General features: G+C 38.2%; 1 protein-coding gene across 5 annotated transcripts in view; it reads right to left on the minus strand.

The window, feature by feature from the left end:
* PPP2R2C (protein phosphatase 2 regulatory subunit Bgamma) overlaps positions 1 to 25,325 on the minus strand; it is a 193,539-nt gene that overhangs the window by 92,692 nt on the left and 75,522 nt on the right. The window contains exon 2 of one of the 5 annotated variants that reach the window (XM_053940774.1): positions 23,292 to 23,378. The exons of the other annotated variants lie outside the window; for them this stretch is intronic. Within the exon in view, the coding sequence (XP_053796749.1) occupies positions 23,292 to 23,378 (87 nt within the window). The remainder of the gene's footprint in view (positions 1 to 23,291; positions 23,379 to 25,325) is intronic. 5 annotated transcript variants of the gene reach the window in all.

The raw sequence follows: 25,325 nt of genomic DNA on the forward strand, positions 1-25,325 counted from the left end.
CCCCAGGGAAAGGACACATACTGAAGCAGTGGAGAAGGACCTGTGCTGGAAAAACTCATGAGCGTCTGTATTCCTTGAGTGAGACCTCATAGTGGAGCATGGGAAGAGCATAAGGAGAAGGAGCAGCAGAGATGAAATGTTATAGACTGAGAGTAACTCATTCCCCATTCTGCCTGCTCTGTTCAGGAGGGCAGAAGGTGGCAGGAAAGTTAGGAAGTAAAGATGGAAGTTGTCTGGGAAAAGAGAGGGGTTGAGGGGAAGGTGGTTTTAGGTTTGATTTATCACTAACTTTCTATATTTTTAATTAGCAATAAATTAATCTTTCTCTAGTCAAGTATGTTTTGCCTGTGACAGTAATTGGTGAGGGATGTCCTCTCTTTATCCTTTCATCTTACTTTCTCTCCTTCTGCTGCTGCAGAGGGGCATGAGAGAGCAGCTTGCTGGGCACCTGGCAGCCAACCAAGATCATTCCACTACAGAGCTCTTGCATTTGGGGAAAAGAAGAAATTTTTCCTCTTAAGCAACTTAAGCTATGAAGACTTTGCTTCGAAGTAGAGGCACCCATCTGCTCTAGGTCAGCTGTAATATGTATTTAGTACATTGCACAGTGAAGAATCTCAGCCCTATCTCTTCTTCAACCATGTTTGCAGTGGCTTTACTCAGAAGACTCTATTTGCCTGCATTGTGAAGATGCTCACTGAGTTTGGCTTTACAGGCCAGTGGAAATGTCAGCTCTGTTCCTCTTTGTGCATCATTTAAGATGTATTCAAAACCTCCTGTGAAGTATTATCAAGTCAAGAAAAGATACAATACTCACAGCACTGCTTTTAATATTAGGGCTAATTTTCAAACCAAGTCAGAGTTAAGCCCGTAACTCCACAGTATCAAATTGATTTACTTGCTCTACAAGCATGATTTCTGAGTTTTTATTGGCATTATGGAGTGTTACAAACCACCTACACCTATGAAAATCCTTTTTTGCCATTAAAATTAGGGTAAGAGCCTTACTTTGGGTTCCTGAAAAGAGTAGCATTGTTTCTATCAAGGAAATAATGAACTGTGGGGTATTATACTTGTTAATATGTTTTCTGTATCTGACAATGGCCAAAAAATGTTTAAAGGCCTTTTGACACTCATGCAGTCTTACAGAAGCTTTATGTTCCCAAGAAACTCCTACATCAGAGCCCACAGACCTCGAGTTAACAAAATATACTTTGGTTTCAAGAGGGTGATTCCATCATACTGGTAAATTGTTTGACATGTTCTGTACACGTTGAAAATGGGCACATTTCTGTTTTGTCTCAGATCTCTGATGCATCATAATTCAGATGTGAAATCAGCCTAATTTTAACCATGTATCTGTGCTTGATCTGTACATATCTCAATATGTCAAAATGGAAAATCAAATATACCTGCATTTATAATATAGACATAGGATGAATACAGGCTTTGTTAAACACTCTCTCAGAAAGTATGCATGCCCTTTATCTTCCAAAAGAAGATACTTTATTTCAAAGTCACACTTTTATTTACTTCATATTCCATAAAACAGTGAAAAATTTGCTATTTTGGCTCCATAAACAGATGTCAAAAGTAGAAATAAATAAAAACAGGTCAAAAACAGCCCAAGAAACATAGCAAACTACATTCAAAGTTTTAGTTGCCATTGATTTTAAAACATGTGAGTTTCCAATGCTTCCCTTGCTCATCAGATAAAAATGCTTGATGGACTGATTACCACAGTGATCACTCTTACCCGTTTTTCATACTTTTAGAACAGGAATTTATGGTTAGCTTGTTTTGATTTATCTTTGTTTTATTTACAAGGGATGAAGAAAGGAATTTCTTTTTCACTTGAGGTGCTACCCAGGAATTCACATCACCTGCTTTCTGAAAATATACAATATGGTACTGTGGTTACTATTACTCATGCAAGCACATTTTTTCCAAGAAATAACTATACATAAATGTACACTAGAAATACTGTCATGCTCCTGGAAGTATGGCCCTAGCACACACAAAATCAAATTTTGCTCTCATGCCAGTTTTCTATTCAACTTATGTCAATGACAATCTATTCTGTTCCCTGAAATTGTAAATTTTCTCTCTAGAGTTTATAATCTTAAGTCAGAATCCAGAATGCAGAGGACAAACTAGAAAAATGGTTATTCATTCTGCATACTTAAATGTACATACTCACTCTTGCCTATATAAGTTAGAAAAATGTGGATCAAGGACAGTAACTTACTATAACAAAAAAGGTCAAACTCAAGGAGGACTGGAATAAAAAACTGTCAGTGACCTCAGCTCTGAAACAATTCCTCCATGCTCAAATTGGCATGAAATCCATGACAAAGATGCAGCAGGGATCCAGTGACTGAAGTACACAATGATAAGGCCTAAACTAGTGCTCAAGAGTAACCATCAGAACAATGGCCTCAGCTGTTTCCAAAACTTCGGAGAGGACAACACAAATAGCTCAGAATGTTGAAGAAAATGCCTAGCAGAAAGGCATCATTTGAGCCTACATACTTCCACTCTTCTTATTACAATTTATTATGACAAAATTATTATGACAAAATAATTCTTTAATAGTACTATCAGAAATATTAAAACTAAGTTGAACCACCAGTTTCTTTATTTTAAAAAAAAAGTAAACTGTTTAGGAAAACATATCTGCATGTCAGCCCAAATGATGGGTGTCTGGAAGCAACTCATTTGTGTGAAGGAAACTCAGTGGTAACACTGTGGAAACTGCTCCTCCTACTCAACAGTACTGCTGATACGTCAAGAGCCCAGGAAAAAATTACAGAACTACTGAACACAAAAGAAGGCATCTTAGCACAAGCACAGTACATTCATACAAAAAAATAATCTCCATTATTATAATTCAGTTACAGAAAAACATCTAAACAATTAAATAGATGTGCAGCATGCCAAGTCTTATGTTATTACAACCCTTTAATATAGAGCCTCGTTCTTCCCTGTAATATTTAGATTTCTGAGTTCAACAGTGAGTTGACCTAGGCAGTTCAAGGTTTTCTGCAAACTAAAGATGTTTGCTTGGTTAGTCTCAGAAGAAGCAGTGTTAAACCAGGAATTTAAAACACACAAGTCTATCCAAACACCTTGTCAAAGATCCCCTGCTTTATACACAAAAACAGCAGCCCTGCAGAAATATGTAGTATTACACTCTCTGAGAAGTTTTTCACCCTACTATGAAAATTATAAACTACAGCAATGAAGTGAGCGAACTTGCAGAAGGACACCTGTAGAACTTGTAGCTAAATAGGAAAAAAGACTTTATTTTAGATCAGTGAAAGCCTACACATGGGTCACTAGTATAGAAGACAGACTTAGTATAACATCATTCAGTTTCCTGTAGACCAATTAAAAAATACAAACAAAACAGTGTGTGCAGTAGAGTTAGTGTGGGAGACACAGAAAAAGGAGAAACAAAGAAAGAGAAAAAAGGCTTTACTTTTATTATAGGTATTTAGGGTTTGTATAATCTCTGGGACATCTCAGACTAAACAACAACGCTCACAACATGGACTGTTTATATGTACCAATTCCTCTAAGACACAGCTGTTTTGAAAAACTTTTATTCACTGCTTTTAAAGTGACAAAATACAATCAATGAACAGTAGTCACCTTTATCACATTTGCTTTTTGTAAATTCCAAGGTCCATTGTCATAAGGGATTCCTGTAACCAGCCATCTGGGTTGAACACAAAAATAAGTGACAGGCATCCCTACCTCCCAGTCCATCTCCAGAATCAACCTCACAGATGCTCTCCCCTTCCATATTGTCTTTAGGATGCAGCAGAAAGCAAGATCTTCCTCGAGTGATTTGGTCAGGCTCCAGAAGGAAGCTGAATCCACCCCCTCTGCAGCCAGCAAGTGATATCTTTCAAATAAAAACAAAAACAAAGCTATTGAGCCACCACTGGTATACAACACATTAATTTCATTTCATTTCTCCCTTAAACATTCAGCTTTTCAAGACTATGTGTCAGCTAGTTCTACACCCAACATTGTAGCTCCTTATATCAAAACAGTCTCTTCAGTGGGTATCCAAGCTCCATTTCCCTTGTCAATTAAATGGTGATTCATAGATCAAACCCTCTACCCAATATAAAGAGGTTACATCAGTCCAAATTGCAGGACTCTATTTAGGTGGAAAGCCTCAGCTTTGCAGTATGATTATTTTTAAAACAGAGGAAAACAGGAACAAAAATGCACCCAAAAAGAGTTCTCTGCCACAAGAGATCTCAGGCCAAGAACAGAAAACACAGCAAGAGAACAATGATCAAGCATACAAATGATGTGATACATAAAACTGTTCAGGTATCATTAGTAACTTTGAGCCAGTCATGGAGCAATATAGTAGCTGATTCCTTGCCAGTTTCAAATGAGCAAATAACAACTAGTTTCTGTTTGCAAGTCTGTGGCCTTCTCTTGCTTTTTCATGTCACTAGGAAAGCATTCAAACTGTCCCATGCAACTGTGTCTTATTGAAGGTGTGGAAAAAGGAAAGAAGATTGTATTAACATCAACTCCCCTGCATTCAACATGAATTCCCTTCTTCAACTTCCTATCACAAGAAAACAAAAAATAATATAAACAAATCTGCATTCAGATACCAGGTAAAAGCAGCAAAGTACTATGTCATTTTGTTGATAAAAAGAAGAGCATACCTAGAAGTCTCACACCAGAAGAACTCGATTTCTTCAGCTTCTTCAAGCATCTCTCTCAGAATCTGCATGTTTTTGTTGATTTTCCGCTGCTTGAGCCAGTGTAGGTGAATGCCATGTGACAGAGCATGCACGGCACTGTAAAACACTGAGCAGAATTGCAATGGAGGGAAAATTGTAGCGCAGCCATCTTACGCTGCTGACGCCTCTTCTTAAACTTGAATCAGCAATTCAAGGCGTTCTTCTAATTCCGCCTGCGTGTTTTTCAGAAGGTGGGCTACTGCAGTTTGCCAAAGAGCAGAGACTCAGAAAGGATCCCCCATAACGCTGATTTTTAGTGAAGAAGCATCTGTTGCAAAAATTTTGTTAAAAAAAAAATCCACACTCCTTATCTTAAAAATATTAAAATACTTACCAAATAAATGAGTGGAATACAACAGTAATAGTATCAAGCTCTGGCTGTGTATTTACACCTGAAATATGTATACTCCAAATACTGATTTAGGACACTCAGAAGAACATTAACAATCATAGTTTCTGTTTATAAAAGCAAATGTCCTCAAGCAACGAATATTGGATTCCCATGATCAAAGTTCTACTGTCAATGTCACAGGATTTAGTTCTACTTTTTCTAGACAAATAGGTCAGATGAACACAACCATAATTTTAAAAAGTCAACCACAGAACTTCAAATGTAAGAACTTGTCTTGCAAGTCTGCTTTTGGAAAGGTCATCTTATTTTGCTGAGATCTGGTTTTTTATGATGAATGCTACAGTCCTTCTGCACAGTAATACAGAAACATGTTTGTATAAACTAACTGACCACAGGACATTGTACACTGTCTAGAAATGAAACATTACATTCTTACCTCAGCCTTATGCCAGCATATGTGGAGAAAAAATAATCTGTGCCCAGCATAAATGCCTACTTCTACATCTACTGAGATACAGCTGTTGCACAACCTAATGTGTTCACTTGTCTGTAAACAAAAATGTGTGTCCTTATGAAAAATCCATCAAGTGTCTTATCCATTTTTGCCTTATACTGATTAACTAAATGAAATCTGCATGCCTTTATTAAAACCTGTAGGTGTAGAAAGGACTAAATTTCAAGACAGTCAAGGCATAAGGGTTGATTACTAAATTTAAGTATCAGCACTGAAAAATACAAGCATTTCAGTGCAAGATTACTAAGACAGTAACTGGAACCAAAGTCTTCACTGAGACAAAATTACTATTATTACTCTTATGGAAAACTGATATTAAAAGAAGATCGACAGAAGAAAACCTGTTTTTAAATAATTTATTATTTTAGATACATTTCATTGTGAAACAAATTAATTGTTCTTTATTACATGCTTGCTGTCTCTTCCCAATTGGCATCTGCACCAATATTGCTTTTAATAGCCTTTCACTCATAGCTGAACCTTTAGGTGGTGGGGGGAGCACTGTTAGTCAATACCAAACCCTCTGTTCTTCTGTTCTCTGGCTACAAAAACTTTTAATTAAAAACTGAAAGCAAAAGGAAGCAACAGTACTGAAATCTAGAGCTGCTGAAATGTAATCACAGCAATGGAGCAACCACAGAGGTGGGAACTGCTTCATACTTGGCTGTTTACCCCTTATACAACAGAGAGGAAAAACCTGAAATGTTTCAAGTCAGCCCTTCCACAAAGGAAAAAGTCCACAGTAGAGAAACACAGAAGAATGAGGTATACGTTGTTTTAAAACAGAATGCAGCAACAAGTTTGATACTTTTAAATTACAGAGCATTTCAAACCTACATTACAGGGCTCCTTTGGTCATGTAGTTTCATTGTTTGATCATCTTGCTCATTCAAATCCTTCTCCCTACTAAGATGATACAGTATGTCCCATTTTCCACCATCAAAAGAGAATAAAGCCACATGTGAGCCAACCATCATTTGGAGCTGTCATCTGGTCCTTGATGAAAATGCTATCAGGAGAGGGAAAAAAAAACAATGAACATGTTTACTTAAGTCTTAGGGAAGATATTTCTGGTGTTGAGGGAACTCAACATAGGCTCAGGAAGTCTCAGCAAGACCAGTTGTTCACAACTTCTAGCTCAGTGTGGTTCACAGAACCATCCATGTCAGAGCAAGGCAGCATGTGGCAGAAATATGAGGTCAGGAATGAGTAACTTCTTACATGACACGTACTTTTTCTCTCAGAGTGGTTAAAAAAGCCTCACCGCTGTTTTAACCCAAGCCAAGGAGTTATGTTGCCAAGCAGATGTGCAGAAGAAAGAGCAATAGATAATTACTGTCATTAGTTGCCTTCTGCAGACCAGAGCCTGGCTCCAAGTGCTGTACAGTGGGGTGCAGAGAAATTGCATGTGCATCCAAGAAAGCCCAACCAAATGTAAATGACTGCAGTCCCTTGATCTTTCTGAAATGATGTGGTTCACCCTCTGGCTGCAGATATTGGATTTTGCAGTATTAATCCCCACTAATGTACTCTAATATTACCACTGGAGTATATGCACATTTTGATAACAACATATGAAGAAGTACAAATTGTGTTACAAAAATCACAGTATTATAAGAATATTTATATTTGCACACATTTACTCTTCAGGGAACTTGACAGGTTTAATTCACCAATTAAAGTCAGAAAGACCACAGTTTTCTACATTTCAAATCAAGTGCCGAGATAACAAACATACCAGAATTAAAATGCAAAGGGAAGACTCAAGTCACAGAATCTTTGACTGGTATGGACTGGAAGGGACCTTGAAGACCATCTAGTTCCAACTACTTGCCATGGCCAAGATACCTGCTACTAGACCAGGCTGCTCAGGGCCCTATCCCTGTCTTCAATTGCTTCCAAGGGATGAGGCAACCACAACTTCTAGGGGCAACCTGTTTTAGCATCTCACCACCCCACAGAGAATAATTTCTTCCTAATATTCAACCTAAACCTTCCCTCTTTCATTTTAAGGCCATTACCCCTTGTCCTGTCAATATATAGCCTTGCTAGAAGGCCCTCTCCATCTCCCTTGCAGCTCCCTTCAAGTACTGGAAGAACACAATGAGGTCACCCCACAGCCTTCTTTTTTCCAGGCTGCACAACCTCAGTTTTCTCAGCCTCTCCTCATAGGAGAGGTGCTCCAGCCCTCTGATCATCTTTGGGTACACAGCACACCTTTCTGCTAACTCAAATACCCCAGCAGTCTCAAATATATGCTGTGGGTGCACTTTTTCAAACAGAATTTTTCTCAATGGGTTCCTACATAAGCCCAGACTCCTAGGCTGCTGCTAGGAGTTGACAGGTGTACACAGTCAACTCCTGCCCATAAATCTTGGAGGATGGTGCCATATCTGCTTCTGAAAAGGTTATGTTTCTCAAAGTTTACCATGGATCTATAATGAATTATCAGTGACTTCTTTTTAGTAGTCCTGTGTCTCTGCAGGCAGCCAACCTCACACAAGGAGTCCTGCTAAGCTAGTTATTTCTGCATTCTCTTCATTTCACTCATTTGTTGTAGGAATTTATTCAAAGTTAATGAATCAGTCCAGAATTCTTCATACATATTTCAGTGTTCTTCTAAAAAAAGAGATCTACAATTTAGAAATGGGCATAAATCTTGTATTCAGTCAGGCATGACCATGCTTGAGTTGTCCTGCAGTAATACACTAACAACAAGTCTCCCTGACTACTAAACTTGATAATCGTAATTCCTTCCTAACAAGGCTTTCAGTGAGACTTTATTATTCTGAGAAAGTCTAAGTTGAATTGATTCACTGTATTTCACCACAAAGCTGCATTTTTTGAGGTATCTCCATATGGAAATTTCAATCAAGTCAAAAGGAAGTTTGTTGTAGACATGGACATTTAAAAACTGACAAAATCCTCTCTTCCCAATTCACTGAAATAAGCTTCCACTCAAAATTTTGCAAAATATGGTCAAGTGCTAAGCAGTTTGCTGGGAACATCCATGAAAGGAGATCTGACTATTCTAATCCTGCAAAATACAGTTCAGGGAGGGGATAAAGATCATTAAAGACCAGATGAATTTCACAACTTCATTTCTCAAAAATATCCATCTGAATTGGCAAGAGGAGCGATTTCTGAGGTACTTCATTTCCACACGTTTTCCTTAATAAAGTTTATATTTCAAATCCTTACCTATTTTACTCACCGTTTTACTGCTCCCATCACATAGCACTTTACTTTCCAACTGTTTTTCTTTACATACATATTGTGACCACCGTGACAAAGTTACTTCATGCACTAATGTGCAAAAGGGTTGGCAATTCAGTCATTGTTTCAGCAGAACAGAGTACCACAAAACCTTTGCCACACTACTCTCTTGTGGGCCAGTGCCATAAAGTAAAGTGAGGGCTGTGCACTGCAAAACAACTCCCATCAGGCTAACACAATATCCTCTCTAATCTTAGAAAAATAATCTTGCAATTTGGTTCCTCTGCCAACAGCAGAAACAGTAGCTATGGCACATGGAGAAACAGCAGAGGCCAAGCTAGTATTTTTTGAAGCCACCTGATGATGTTGACAGTGATCTGGAAACAAACTACGTATTATGCTTTCTGTTCTAAGCATACTAATTTAGTAACAGAGGGCAGGATATTATATCAGAAATATTTTCTTTAAAGATGTGTCTAAGAAGCCAATTTCTCCAACTTGAGATTTACTGTGTAGTCGGTAGTAATCTGTGCATTGCTGCAAAGATTCATGAAAGAGTGAATTTGACATTTACACAAATTGATACATACAGTGCATACAGTTAAGCTCTACTACTGTTACCAACAGAAAGCACACCTTAAAAGCAAAATCCAACACAACCCACGAAGAAAACCATAAAAACACCTCCTTGATAAGGTGAATTTTCAGTTCAGTTTAAATACAGTCTTCAGTTTAAAAAAATAATGTGTTTCACATTAGAGACAATGCTAATAAAACAGCAGGATTTTTCTGTTTCTTGTAGGACAGTTTCCAAAGAAGATAAGCTATTCCTATTGTAATTAGCAATGGCTCTAGAAGCACATAGTAAAAAAAAGACTTATCAAGATACTGATCAAAACATGATTTGACAGAAACTGTACAGGAAATCTGAATTTAAAAAATAAAGTCATTACAAGAAAAAAAAAGAAGTAAAAAACCTGCTGTTGTGCCTACTCTGAAGCTCCCTGGCTTCGCCTGCCTGGCCGAGGCACGGTCAGCAGCGGGGACACTGCCCTGTTCTCGAGGAGATCCGGGGAGCGGCTAAGACAGAGCGCTGCGCTGTCTGCCCTGTGTGGAGGAGAGGCGGCGTCTGAGGAGGCAATGAGGGAGTCGACTCAAGGCTGGGGAAAAGGTCTCAGGTTTAATCCGAGCTCCGAGGAGCTCCGAATGCCCCTGTACCCGACAGCCCAAAGTGTCCCCGACGCTCTCACAACAGCTCAAATACCAGGGCAGTAACAAGGGGGGAAGGAACACCCATTAACCAATGGGGGGATTTGGAGGAGTGGAAGGCGGAGGGACAGACAGACACACAAACCAATGAGGAAAGTTTAAGGGAGGGACCCCTGGCCCTTGTCCACTCACTCGGTGCCCAAGGTGGAAGATTCTGGGAGAGTGGGATGGGGAGCCGAGTGATGGACAAGGTGCCAGGGAGGGGACAGGGGAATGACTGAGTATTTTCAGGGAGATTGGCATTGAGGTAAAGGCGGGAAAGCTCGGGGTGGAACCATTGGGAGAAAATGGGGGATGAAGGGGCAAAACATTACAGAACTGTTACAGAGATATAAAAGCACCGTACAACAAAAACCCACCATCTTTATTATTAGCTTAGTTTTACTTAGCAGTTTGCAGCACAAAACCAATTTATTTTCCTTAAGTTTTAGCTGAAGGTCTAAATGAAACATGCAATACATACAGAGTATTTTCTCATTTGTTTTAACATTTTCAAGACAGTGTTGAAAAGCTGAATTTATACCCAGCTGTAGTTTTTATAACCAACCAAGAGAAATTTAGTTTGTATGCTAGAGCAACTGTGGAAATCAATTTTTAATCTATGACCTTGCTTACCACAGCTTGAAGCCTTGCAATAAATAAATGCCTTGAGCCACACATAAGAAACATTTGGAGAATTAGAGACAAATAACACAAATCTATATGTGTATATACAGTATTAGAAAGGTCATATAAAATACAATATAGGCCTTTTTCTTGCTCTAACATAATAATGTTTGAAAGGCAAGACCTGGCAATTGTCTACATTAATATCCAGGTGGTGAACAGTCATTAGAACCTATTTTCTAATTACAATGTTCATCCTTTTAGACAACTTCTTGTAGCCCATCTTTTTTTTTTAGTGTGGAAAATGCTAGAATGCTTAGAAATCTCTGAAAAATAACTATTTTCTTTGTCTTAGCATATGAAAAGTCTTTTTCTAAAGCACATTTAAGCTCCCTTGTGAACATTGTGCAGTGTTTCATCATTAACAACAGGAAAATAAATGCCAGAGCTCATGTCTTAACCTGCATTTAGTCACAATTACCCTCATTTACAAGCTGAATTTCTCAAATCCTCACCCCATAAGAAATTACTTATTTCTCACTGGTGTATATGCTAAAAGAAAAAAGAACCTATAGTTATGTTGCCTTATTAATATTGCGCCATTAAAATTCACAAAAAATACTGTAAACAAATCTGTACCTCCTTAGAACACACCTCCCATTCTTGATGTATTTGATTGACTGTAGATTTTAAAAACAAGTAGTACAACATAGCTTAGTTCAGCTAATTTCACTCTCTTGATTGTCTCCTTCCTGAAACACTGAAATTCAAATGTGACTGTGACTGACAGTCCTTTTGAGATTAGCGTGGCATTATTAGTTTGCACAGCAGGTGACCAAAAAAAATGCTGGAAAGGTTTCCCTTATTTTAACCATAAAGGATGTAATCTAACATGAAAAGAAAGAATTTGGAGGCTCACAATTACACTTGAATTGGAATAGTACAAAGAAACCAAAGCAGAAAAAAAGACTTGTTTTCTTTTAGTAAGAGTTGCAGTCGAGGTCGTCAGGTGCTTTCTAATGTCAATTTTTCGCAGGTCCTGTATCACTTGACATTCAGAAGAAAAGCTAGATTTACATTGAAATTATCAGGCTCATCCTACTACTTCACTGTACCTGTGAGCATAGGCACACCTAATTAAAATCCACAAAACTCAAGAGACTTCTGAACTTCTGCCCCCGATGTATCGATTTATTCCAGTGTAAGGGCAAGTTTTACAGATATGATCCCAAGTACATATTGGTCAGAACTGATGCTTGGAAATAGAGAAACTTTCCAGAGTACCACAACTGCTTTCATCCAGAAAATTAAGCTGTGTTTGACCCTACCCCAGAAGAGACTATTCTTACCAACAGCTAAAGAAGAGCAGGAGGAAGTACAATCTCATGCATGCTTTTCTCTAATTTTTGCTTGGCAATGACCTTTTTAATACCCAGCTGGAGTGACAGCGGCATTCTGAACTGAAGCCCCTCAGGTAACAGCGGTATTCTGCAGATAAAAAAGCACATTCAGTTCTCAGCTTCCCAAATATTTTGCTAATGACACCAACCAGCGCTCTCCACAGTGGTTTGTGGGAATGGGCAGCCGTCAGCACGGCCGCTGCACAAGTGGGGAAGCCCACCCAGCCTTGCTGCAGCCCCTCGGTGACCTGAGACCCCCAGCACCGAGCACCAGTCACCCCCAACGCCCTACCCAGCCCCACCTGCTGTGTCCTGTCGGGCATTTGAAATTCGTTTGCAGGGTACAGTCTTAAAGGCAGGTTGTTCCAACTGCAGGAGAGTTGCTTGGTGTATTAATTTGCGTTGGCAGAAACTACTTCCCCACTAACAAAGCAACAAATTTACATTACAATGTGGAGCTGTTTCAAACCAATGACCCTTACAAAACAAGTTAAGATTTAATATTTGTGAAACAAAGCAAAGAATTCACTGGTGGCTTTGTATCAGCATAAATGACTAATTACTTTAATCAGGAAGCTGAAAAGATAATGAACTTGATTTATTGTAAACACAGGGGCTTGCCCTCTTATAAAAATTACTTGCTCTGCAGTTCAGGACACATATTGATTTATGGCACTACTTGTAATTCTCTTATTTTTAAATTTAATAATGGGTGAAAATGAATTAAAAACAAACTGGAAAAATACACATTCCAAATATAATTTTACTCAGTTCCACAACAATATTCATATGTTATGTATACCCCAGTATTTCACTAACAGTAAAAATACAAAAGTATTTTGAAAAACATGCAGCAAATAAAAGATTAATTTGGTCAAGATTACAGAAAGAGTGAATATTTTTGGCTTTCTCCTACATGACCCCTAATTATTTAGTGATACCTGACATCTGTTGCTGAGACCAGCTGAACTCAATTCAAACACAATTTAGCTAGGAATAACTGAGAGAGTAATAAAAAAATCTCTGAGGATAGATTATGAATCAGTTATGGCTTAGAATTCCATCAGAGAAAGACTGAGTCTGCCTGGAAAGTGGTAGTAGACAAGAAAATAACATCTTTACAGAAAAGCCACTTTGGAGAGCACTTTACTCTGTCCTGACCCCTGCATCACCAGTCCTTTACCTCACTAAAGGGCCATTTGTGGACAGAGAGAGCACTTAAGGCATGTCAGGCCCCCATGACAAGGCTTATAGATTTACTGCATTACCTTCAAACTACACAACACAGTGACAAGTTTTACTGTACATATCTCTTAAATAAACATAAAAGCATTCATGTCAAATCCACTCACACTAAAACGGACTCTGTCACCCATGTGAAGCCCTCTGAGTTTCTCCAAAGAAGATGATTGCCATGAATTTTCTCTTTCTGCATATTTAAGTTGTAGATTTCTATATATTTTGCTGAAATGTTTTCATAGCTCACTGGTAACCAGCAAAGCTCTCTGGCTTATCTTAAGTTTTTTGGAGTAATCACTGGAGTGCCAAGGAATTCAAGGGCACTGTCACACAACCAAGTATGAGGACAGCTGCTTAGTTATTATAGAGGTAATTATTATTATTGCATTGTTATTTGCAGAAAAAAATGATGTGAGAATATTTTCAATGTGAAGAATGTTTTCAGAGACTGGATGATCAGCTCGATTCACATTCCACTCTGGAGCTCAGCTAAAACAATCCATGTTCCTCAGGGCACTGCAACAAATGAATTACCATAAAATAAAGACACTTGGCAGCCAGGTTCCTATTACAGCTGCTTCTTGTGCTGACCAGTCATCATGACCTCATGTTCCTCCTCTTTTAATATATCCTCACACTGTCTCTTTCTTGTCTCATACTTAACACTACATTCCTCTGGGCAGAAACCACCTCCCTCTGTGTTTATGGAACCAGCTGTGCCTAGTGACTCCATGCTATCACAGTTTAAATAACAAGCTAGATATGCATCTGATACTGATTTAGAGCAGAGCTGAACAACACATTTGATTAAATCTCTGCATTATCAAAGCCCATGGAACTTCTTATTCTTGAGGTTAGGGTTTTTCATGGTTGGTACAAAGAAGGTAGAAGCAGCTTTTTCAAAGAAAAAAACTTTAGTCACCCATCAGTTCTGATACATCGCAATTATTACCACAACCACATCAAATGTGAATAAGAGAAGTATTTTCACCAGCAATTCTGTAAAATAATCTCTTATTTATCTCCAACACTTCTTCCAAGCCTGGCCATAGAGGAAGTCCCAGAATTCAGACTGGAATTCTGCAGTTTGAAGGATACCCATCACAAGATTACTAAAAGATACCTGCCCCTGTCCATGAGGGGCACACAAGGCACAGACCTCTGCTATGTTCTGTAACCACTCTCTGATGACCAGATACCAAACTCCACATCCACAAAGCTGCAGAAAACCACCTGCTACTGCAGTAATTACAATAGAGACCAGAAGGTCTGGGCTACACACCAATGTGAGACAGAGGTTTCTATCAGGCTCTTCAGGCTTGGGTAGCCCAGTTAGCTCTGACAGCCTGTGGGAAGTCTGGGAGATACTTATCCAACATCACACCACAATCATGGTTGTCTGAAACTGCAGACATCATTTTTAAGGACCACTGATTAAGACAGTTTATTTTCTTTGCTGGATTTTTAACTCATGTAAATGCCTTACAAATAAAGGTGCCCTCATTCTATGAGTGAACCATCTGGAGTTCTTTTTAATCCACAGTGTTAGAGGTCAGGCAGAGAACAAGTGTTCAGGGTTTGGAACAACTATAAGGGAATGAGAAATATTAATTCAAAGAGAATTAATACAAAAGAGGAATTTTCATCTCAAAATGAAGTTCCATTATTTTACACAAAAAGAAGCCCTTAATTATGAAATACATATTTGCTGGTTAAATCTGGATTAATGTGCTGATTTTGGCTGGGGTAATTTTCTTCACAGTGGCTATTATGGGGCTGTATTTTGGATTTATGCTGAACACAGGGTTGATAACCTAGAAATGTTTTTGTTATTGCTGAACAGCACTTGCAAAGAGCCAGGGCCTTTTCTGCTTTTGGTATATGGCCAGGCTGGCAAGGAGGTGGGGGGTGCATGGGAAGTTGAGAGGAGATGCAGCCAGGACAGATGACCCAAAGTGACCAAATGGTCACCCAGACCATGTGACATCATGCTCAGTCCATAAAGTGGGGAGAAAAAAGAGGAAAGGGGGGACATTTGGAGTGATTATGTTTGTCTTCCCAAGTCACTGTTACACGTGATGGGCCCTGCTCTCCTGGAGACGGCTGAACACCTGCCTGCCCATAGGAAGTGGTGAATTAATTCTTTGTTTTGCTTTGCTTGTGTGTATGGCTCTTGCTTTCCCTATTAAACTGTCTATATCTCAACCCATGAGTTTTCCAGCTTTTACTATTTGAATTCTTTCCCTGATCCTGCTGGTGAGGGAGTGAGCAAGCCTGGGGCTTGGCTGCCAGACTGTGTTGCCATACACAACAGTTCTGTATAGAACTGTTGTGAAACCACAACAGTTCTATACAGAACTATTAAGGCAGTGAGAGTGGTGCTACAGAGCAACATTTACTGGCATCCTGAAGATTGTCCCAACCTGCAATCTGTGCTTTTTTTTCAAGAGAAGACGTTTTTAACAAAAAAAAAAAAAAAAAACCAAAAAAAAAACCAAACAAAAAAAAAAGTAAAGCTTATACTTTAAAAGGTACTTGTTATTGCAGCATTAAGACTGTAAACTCACTCTCCCAGGCATTTATTTTGTAACAATCACTTAATTTCATATTTGGTTGTGTTTGACAACTCTCACAGGGAGCTAAACACTCTGTTCTGTCGCTACTGTGATTTCTAGACAAAAATTATGAAATAACTTTGAAAATTATAGATCAGGTTCACTGGCAGGCTTGTTCTGCTGAGCTCAGCAAGACAGAAAGGCTGCCTGGTATCAGTCACTCCTAGGGGCTAGTCTGACTTGCACTTGCTGGCAAAAGTCCTTCAAGGTCCATCTGCCAGCAAGAACAGTGGGGGTGGGCAGGGGGAGGAAATCATTCATGTGCACACTCAGGTACTGCCAAGTCCTTCCCTATTCTCAAAAACTTCAAACAGTAGAAGCTACCACAAGCAATATGTAAGATGTCAGTATACCAATTTTTTTCTTCTGTGGAGTCCTCAAAATAGAAGCACTTCACCCAAAGAGACAAAGAGAAGCTACACAGAAAGAGAAGATGAAAACTGAACAGATAAAAGAATTTATCTTTTATAAATTTATCTTTCAGAAATATCTTCAAGATATTATGCTTGTCATCACAGAACCATGGTCAGCATTATCAAGCACTGCAGGATATACTGAAAAGATACATTTCAAAAGGCTTATTGGAAAGGCAGGGGGACACATCAAATATATACAACAGATGTCTGCACAGTAAGCTCATATCCTCAAACTTGCTGATACAGGTCTATTTAATTTAACTTATTACTATAAAAACACATAACAATCCCAAAGCATTCAAAATAGAAATGCATAGCAGAGCTGCTTATATTCCAATAAGAGAACATTCTGTTTCCCACAATCAGATTTAAAGAGGCAGATCAAAGACAAAACATTTAAAATTAAATGCAAACCCTTATTCTGATTCGAGGAAAAAAAAAATCATACACTACAAATAGATAGATATACACCCTTTACATATATGTACACATATACATATTGCAAAGCTAGAGATTAATTGGCTTAGCCTGTTCTGTTATGTGTACCCATTCCACACTCCCAGTTTTATTTTTCTGTAAATGCACCCTTGAAGGCATCAGCTTGTATAGAAGGGCAACAGCTGTTCAGCTCTTGGCATGATTAGGATTTTCTCCCTCTATGGTACTGGACAAAGAGTATGGCAATCATAAACGAGCACACCCTACAGCTTTCCTGTTAAAGCCTTCTCTTCCTTCCTACCATGCATCTCTGTCTCTATCCCACTATTCATCACATACTTTTAGTGACATCTAACATTTAGATTATACTTGGTCTTAGACACAGCCCATGGAAACCTTCACTTGAAATTAGCAATACTGGTTTCAGTGAAATGTTTGATTTCATACCACAGTGCTCTCTGTCCTCTAGCACAGTACCAGATCTTTTAAAAGAGTGAGCAACAACAGAGGTTTTTCCCTATCATCAAATCTTCGGGTTAGGTTTTACATTTACTTGGCTCATGGAAAAAAAGAAAGAAAGAAAGACAAAGGCATATTTGGCTGTCCAGATGAAGCACAGTGTAACACAGTGTAAGCACACGGTCTGTAGACAAAGTAAAACAAGTTCCTCTTCTGCAAGGAAAATTCTAAGCTAACTTGTAAGCCCCAGTCAGGTGAGAAGCAGATGTGCTTGCTGACACCATTTATAAATCTCCACAGGATGATTTGGCTTTAGGTTGGTTTTATGATCGCTTTTCCTGATTTGTTGGTATCAGACACTCCTCCACTCCCATTTCCATGCAGTTCTACAGCCAACTGCCTGAAACATCAGCTGTTTCTTTTGCACATCAATACTACAAAACTGATGCTGTGAACAGAGGGGACATTTTCTGTATTTAACATTTAACACAGTAGCATTTTCTTCATTCATATCCTGTTCCTGTGAAGGGAAGTCAAGGGCAAGATCTATGTGTGGAATAGATCTCTATGACACAGTCTCATCTCTTAGCACTTTCAGCATACAGACTCTATGCAACCAAGCTAATGGCATCAGCAAAGAGTATAAATATTAGGAAGAAAAAATACCATCATTAGGAATGTACTAGAAAATAATAGTCTTTGTCAGTGTGAAACCAGCAGCACCACAGATTAGAAAATGTTATTACTTGCAGGCAAGGCTCAACTCTATTTGCTTCCCAGCTTTCTTTACTTTGTGAAGTGTTCAGCTCAAAATCAGCTGAGATCTGCTCAGAATGAGTGTCAGATTCCAGCCCAAGTTACAAGAAAACACACACTTGCACTATCCCCAGCCAAAGGAGATTACTCCACACAAGAAATCCCTATACACTTACTAACAGGTTCCAGGGCAGAAGCAAGTTCACAGCGCACTTGTCACAGTCAGCTGCAAAACCAATAAAGGCAAAGTACACAGGCCATAACATCAGTTTTCTTCTGCACAAGCATTTAGCAAAGAGGACATTTTATGGGGAGGGAGATGCAGAAGAAAGCAGGGGGAGGAAGGAAGCAGCAGCATCAGCATTAATCTAGCAGCACCCACCCTACAGGGCTCCCAAAGGTCTCCCAGTATCCTCTGCACCCCTGGGGACAGCACAACACATCAGCCACCAGGCAGGAGTGGGGCAGGAGACAATACTGAATCAATTACTTCCAAACAGACCTTCAAACTATTCCCAACCATTCAGAACTTGGCAGGCAAACCTCAATTAAAATAAACAAAAATAATACCTACCCAAAATCCTAAGACAAACACAACCCCAAAAACCTACTTACAATTGAAGCTTCCTTTCTAATTACACATCAATTCTTCTGAATGTTTTTTCATAGTTCTGAAGGTTAAAGAATATTCTCCCACTGTGCTCTACCTGACATAAATAGGCAGTCTTCACTCCAGCACTCTTACAAAATTAAGTAAACTAGCACAGAGACTCCTTTCTCAAAAACCAACAATGTTGATGTAAACACTGGTTAAAAAAAAAAAAACAACTCAGAATTAAAAAAAAGGATTAAAAAAAAAAGCAATTGCTATCCAGAATAAATGTAATTCTTAAGTTATCTCCACTGCTTCCATCATAAAGAACAAACAGGACATTGCTCTCCCAACCTGGGCACAAACTGCCAGAATACATTTTTTCATTCTCTCCTACTTAATTATCAAATTAAGCTCTTTTTCTTTTGACAAACTACAGAGCAATATAAGTGGCACAAGGTCATTCAGCACTTAACACACAGATAGGATCTGATAAATTGTTACAGCAAAACCTCTAAATTCCAGCTAACTCAGCTTGTAAATTCAAATCAATTTCCTGGGATTTTAATCACTGGAGTTTTTTTCATTACAGATTAATAAAAATTAAGGGATTGATTAAAATTTAAGTACCTTTTAAGATGCATCTGTCATTTAAAACAAATTAAGTTCTCTTTTTCTTGAAGCATGTTCTTAAGTATTTTTTATAAAAGAACATACTTCCTAATTTGCTTCATCACCCTGTAAGAGCCTAGAGTATTAGATCAAGCAAAAGAAAACATACAAAAATCCACAGCCACCTGGCAAACAGCTATTCAAGTGCAGGAGAAATTCACTATCAATGCACCAAATGCACCTAAGAAAGAGTGATGAGCCTAAGAAAGAAATTGCAAACAGTATTTAAGTGCAAACAAACCTTCCTTTTGCCCCAGAAAATCTCACAATTCTAGAGTCTCAGTATTTACTCTGCTAATTTTTCATTTGCTGCATACTATAGTAGAAAAAGCTTATGGAAAATTTAGATTTCATCAGCCTCAATGCTCTTGAGCTGTTATGTCTCATCAGGCTTCCTGGAAATTGAAGAATGACAAAACCAAAAACCATGGGATTTTGTAGTTGATCTTAAAGCTTGATTTTGAGAAAACTCAACTCATTGGTGAGTCAGGATTTTATGGAATGCAGAGAATGATGGTTACCTGTGTTGTCATTATGATAACCAGATGGCACTCTCATAAGGCTCCTGAAAGAGGATTGACATTCTGTATCACCTTTTCATTTTTTGTCTGCATGTCTCATCATCCTGTCTAAGCAGCATTTTTTTTTTTGGTTGAACTTTTTCAACATCTGAGTTCAAATACTCTGCTACAAGGTTAATGGTGACACTATCAAAAACAATTTCAATAGGCCTAAATTTTCTAGGCACTCAGAAGAAAATAATTAAATGGGTGAAATTATTATTGTGGGACTTGGGGGACTATTTGCTTGTTTTTCCCTTGCACTGAGTCTGCTATAAATATGTATTACCTGCATCAGCGGAACAGCCAAAGGTGTAGGGAGGGTTGGCTTTATGTGTGCACAGAAAAATGTATTTCCTGCCCTGAAAGAGCTCACAGCAATGGTTCTGCAATGAGTTCCATGTGTGGCAGCACTGAAACCTATACAGATGCCATTGCAGTACTATAGAATATGAAACAAATTTAAAACCAAGAAGTTTTCATATCCTCAGCTGGTCATTGCTAATGGTATCTTGTCACAAACTGCTGGACTAAAACTGTGAACCTAAAGACTAATGGACAGTAAAAACAGTCCTTCATGAAACCCAGAGAGACAAGTGACAAATTCCTTCCTACAGTCCCAATAATTCTAAACAGTAACATGACAGAAGCATGAGATAACTATGTGATAAGTCTGTGAAACCAGTTGCACAGCCTCATATTTGAGCAATGAGAATTCATTTCTGATAGCTTTGGTACTTTAGTCTCCCTTTTACTTACACATGTCAGTGGCATAAAGCTTTGATTAGAAGGCATTTCCTCCTGCTGTATCTCAGTAATTTCTAGGTGCCTCAAATAAACACTTCCTTTTGAACAATCTAAGATTACACAGTTCCTTCCAGATCATCACAAACAGACCAATGTACTTCACCCTAACTCCAAACCTGCTAGAGAAACACTTTTCAAGAAGTATTTCCAGAAGACTGGGAATAAGCAAAGTCCTTCCTGGATCTATATAAACACAGATCTATATTCTCTTCACAGACAGAAAGTCAAAAAAAGGAACAACATTTTAGCATAGGGGTTTCCCAACTGTGCAAAGACCATACATTATTCAATGTGAACATAAAGTGTTTCTTATTCCTTGTTTTGCAGCCTCTGTTTCTGACACTTGATCCAAAATTCTATGTCCCTTAAACTCTGTTATCTGGTGAAAAAAAATACTTTGTAAATTGGGCCTGAAGCCTCAAGCCAATTTACTGTACCTTCAGGAAAATATATAAATATATTCTTGAAAGACTGGATTAACCTTCCTCCACTCCCAGTCCCTGGGCAGAAGCTCTGAGAGGCTGTGCAATCACTAGGATATAACTGGAGGTAAAGACAAGTTAACAAAGTTATTGTTGAAGCTTTTAAGATAGAGATCTGTACCTATGAACATAATGCAAAGCCTCTTGCCATGTAAGCAGTCCCAGTAGAAGCAACAGATTTGTGTAAGTGAGGATTCCAGGATGAAGGAGCTCTGGATGCTCTGGGCCATATATGCTGGTTTACACGTGTGCTACTTTAGATCACCACTATTCAAAGTAAATATGCAGGAAAAAAATCAGACTCTGTATTAGTTAGTATTCACAGAAAGCAGATGCAGAGACAGATGAATATGTGGTCTGAATAAATACTGTGTGAAGAAAACAGTCTCTATGACCGTTCTTGTGCTTGCCCTGAAAATGTATTTTTGTACTTGAATTTAAAATAATGTCTATTATAAAAAAGGTTTAATTGTGACAAGGTATATAATTATCTTCAAAAGTTCACATGGCAGAGAGGGAGGTTTGAGCTAAAATTCTGGGCCTCAGGTGTGTGGGAGGCTAACTCTGGACCTCTCTACAGCTTTGTCAACAACAGTAAAAGATAAGCACTCTGCACTGCATTCAAAAGAGCTGAAAAAAATCAAATCCACGTGATTTATTGGCACCACACAAACATTGAATAATGTGACTCATTAGCAAATGTCCAACGCCATGTATTCTCATGACAAGGATCCTCAAACTGTTTTCCACTTTATGGATCAGTCTCAAATGACTTCTCAACAGGACTTTGTCATTAATTTTAATTATGAACAGAAGTCCATAGCCTTGCTACCTGATAAAACTAAAAAAAAAAAAAAAAAGTGAAAGGCAGGAACTGTTTTAGCTGTATATGGAATGAATAGTATTCTGTTTCATATCCTTTTAAGTTAAAAAATTAAGAAATGCCTTCAGGAAGTCTACTTTGACTAGGAAAATTAACTCTTCTTACTCTATGATCTCATGGAAACAGACAGGAACAATGCTAAATTTATACAATTGTTGAATTGTACTATGGTCTCTTGTTATCACTCCTGTTTACAAACAGCTATAGAAGCAAAGTTAAACAGACTTAAGTGCCTCAACTACAAATGACAATCAAGGCATTCCAAATCCTTCACACAGCATTTGAAACTAGAAAAGTAATTCACCATGACCTAAATGCCTTGCTAAGCCTTTGTTTCCCATTTTCTCAGATTTATTTCTGTGTTGAAGAGATGTAAATTTGGCTGAGAACAGAATACTTCTGACTGTATTTGAACCATGTAGTGCTGAAGTAACTCCAGGAATGTATAGGAGAATTAATTTGCCAAACTGGCAAGCACTCATTATTGTTGTTCTGAAAACTTACATCAGTCATTTATTCCTCTCACAAAATTTATCACATATTTCTGGTTTGGATGACTACTATCTATTGTAACTGCAATACGTACTTTTTCATGTAGTGTAGAATGCTGCATGTCTAGCTTTAGATAGGCAGATTTCATTAATTGTAAAATAATCTAAAAAAGAACATTAGTTTACCAGCTTAATTGATGTTAATATCTAAATTACATAGTAATTACATAAAGAGAAATGGTTAAGATATGGCTTTGCAACAGAAACCTAATTGTTCATTTAGATACTAGAAACCAACATACACTTTCTTATCAATTTCTGGTGCATTTCAAAGCATGCCTCTTGGTCTAGTGCCCTACAGCTCCTCTTGCACGCATGGCTGCCACCAGTAACTGCATTTCTGTGCCACATTTACAACCAGGCTGCATTCAGTTATTCACATGCCACATCGGAGACGTGTACATAAAGCATTGACAAATCCTTTAACAACAAAACAGTGCAAAAAGAAAAAAATGTACAGGTGCCATCCCACCATGAAGAAATATCAAAATGTGACAACAGTCAAGCAGAATAATGCAACCTCAACGAATCCAGCCCATGCTGCTTTATGATACATAAACTGGTATCTGTTAAAGACTGGTGGCTCACTCGAGACAAGGGGCCAGGCTCCATCCAACAGCCCATCCTGCAGGACCCACTGCCCTGCAGCAGTCTCTGCACAGACAGAGACTCTTCCACCCACTCACCTCCAGAAGTGACTTCTTCAGAACTGGGCTGAGGAACATTGGCAGGACAGTGTGGGGAAGCTTGCATTGCTGCTGCCCTTGCTATACCTGTCCTGTGGAGAAATAGAGGACTTAATTTCCAGGGCTGTCAGACAGCACCTTCCACATTACAAGTGACGGAAAAAGAAATGAATTTGAAAATGCCTGATTTGAGCAAGTACATTTTGGGGTGTGGTGGAGAACTCCCCGTTCCTACAGAATTGTTTGGATTACTTTCACATCTTCCGTGGAGCTCCGTTTGCAGCAAGCTGGATTCTTTGGTTCATGAGCTGATGATGGTCTTGCCAGTCACCTATGTAGCAAGCTGAGATATGGTCATTGAGAGCCAACATAACAACACAGCCTAAATAAAATAACTAAGGAAATCATATTTAAAATAATCTCTCAACTCTGACATGAATAAATAATCATTGAGCAGCTCTCCCTTCTACCTCCATTTCAAAATGGCAGTTTTCTGCTCTTTATATATTTCCTTTCCTGAAACCATTAGTATTTGAATTACATAATAGAGGAAGTTATTTTGCTTCTCCTGTGCAACCCATTCCATAGAGACACTTTATTTTACTTCCACATTAATCTACATAGGCTTACCACAGGAATCAATCCTAACAAAGACCTTTTTCTTTTTTAAAGGAGAAAAGGAAACTTTCCACAGTTTTCATGGTTTCCAGCTGGGACAACAGTTTTCAGCCACCAGTTTTTAGTATGACACATTCAAATGATTTGTATATCGCAAAGTGCAGTCCATGGAGAGAGAGAGAGAAAAATAACTCTATCTGAAACACATGAATAAATCATTCTTTTGAGCGTGGTGATGAATACAATGTTTTTCAATTTCCAAACCAACTCTCTAAGCCCCACTAAAACAAATGTGTTTGTTCCAAAAGTGATCTCTGTATCTTTCAGAGTGCCGTGATGGTTTTGTTTTGTTGGTTTTTTTTTTGTTGGTTTTTTTTTTTGAGGTTTTGTTTTGTTTTTTTGAGGTTTTTTTGTGGAGTTTTTTTTTTTGTTTTGGTTTTTTTTTTTCTTTTTTTTTTTTTTTTTTTTGAGGAAATGTCAAATTTATACACCGAGGACTGGAAGCTAATGACCAACCACTTTTTTCTGGTGTGAGTGTGCACTGAATACTGATGTTCACAGGCAGGAACAATTTCCAATAATTAATTGAAAAAATATCATCCTTCATTGCATTTGCTTAACTTTGGTCAACAGCAATGTTAATCTTGCAAGTGAACTGAAAGACAAGACAAAGCCTATACATGTGAGGTTTATACAAATTCAGAACTGCTGAAAAGCATGGAAAGGAAGACAAGAAAACCATGATTATAATATGGCAGAAAAACTCCACTAAGAGGAAAAAAAAACCCAATATCCGCCCCCCCCCAATCATGTAGGGGTAAATAGAATTGTTCACTTCTTATTTAGGCAAAACAGACTCATGCATCAATCACTTCCTTTAAAGAATGCCAGACAGCCTGTTTTCTTTTTTTTAATTTGCAACTGCATACTGTTTTTCTCCAAAGTTCCCAGTTTCCAAAATACCAACCCATTCAAAGCAATGAAACAGTTTGTGTCTTTCAAAATCTGCTAATTGGAGTATAATTAGAGCTGTCTATGAGCTATGACTATAAACAGACTTTGCCAAAATATTTGAAAGAAACCTCCAAGAGAAATAATAACAACTGGTCACATACATAATACCATATTTAATAAATCCAGTATATTTAAATACAAAATAAGATACAGCAGGTTGGATCAAATAAATATTACTGATTAATTCTACTCTGGGCACTACAGATCGATGTTCTGTTCACCTTCTAAGAGAGTGATTATTTTCTGCATTAACAGGAATTTTAGTAAATCTGCTCCTCTTTGTGTGACAAAAACAATGACTATCAGAAAGAAGCAAAATGAAAAGAATCCGACAACTTTAGGTTTTATGTGTTGCCTAAAGCCCTCTCAGAGTCCCCAAAAGGTCATGACACATGAATAATC

This window comes from Vidua chalybeata, chromosome 4 (genome assembly GCF_026979565.1).
Source record: "Vidua chalybeata isolate OUT-0048 chromosome 4, bVidCha1 merged haplotype, whole genome shotgun sequence".
Taxonomy (NCBI): domain Eukaryota; kingdom Metazoa; phylum Chordata; class Aves; order Passeriformes; family Viduidae; genus Vidua; species Vidua chalybeata.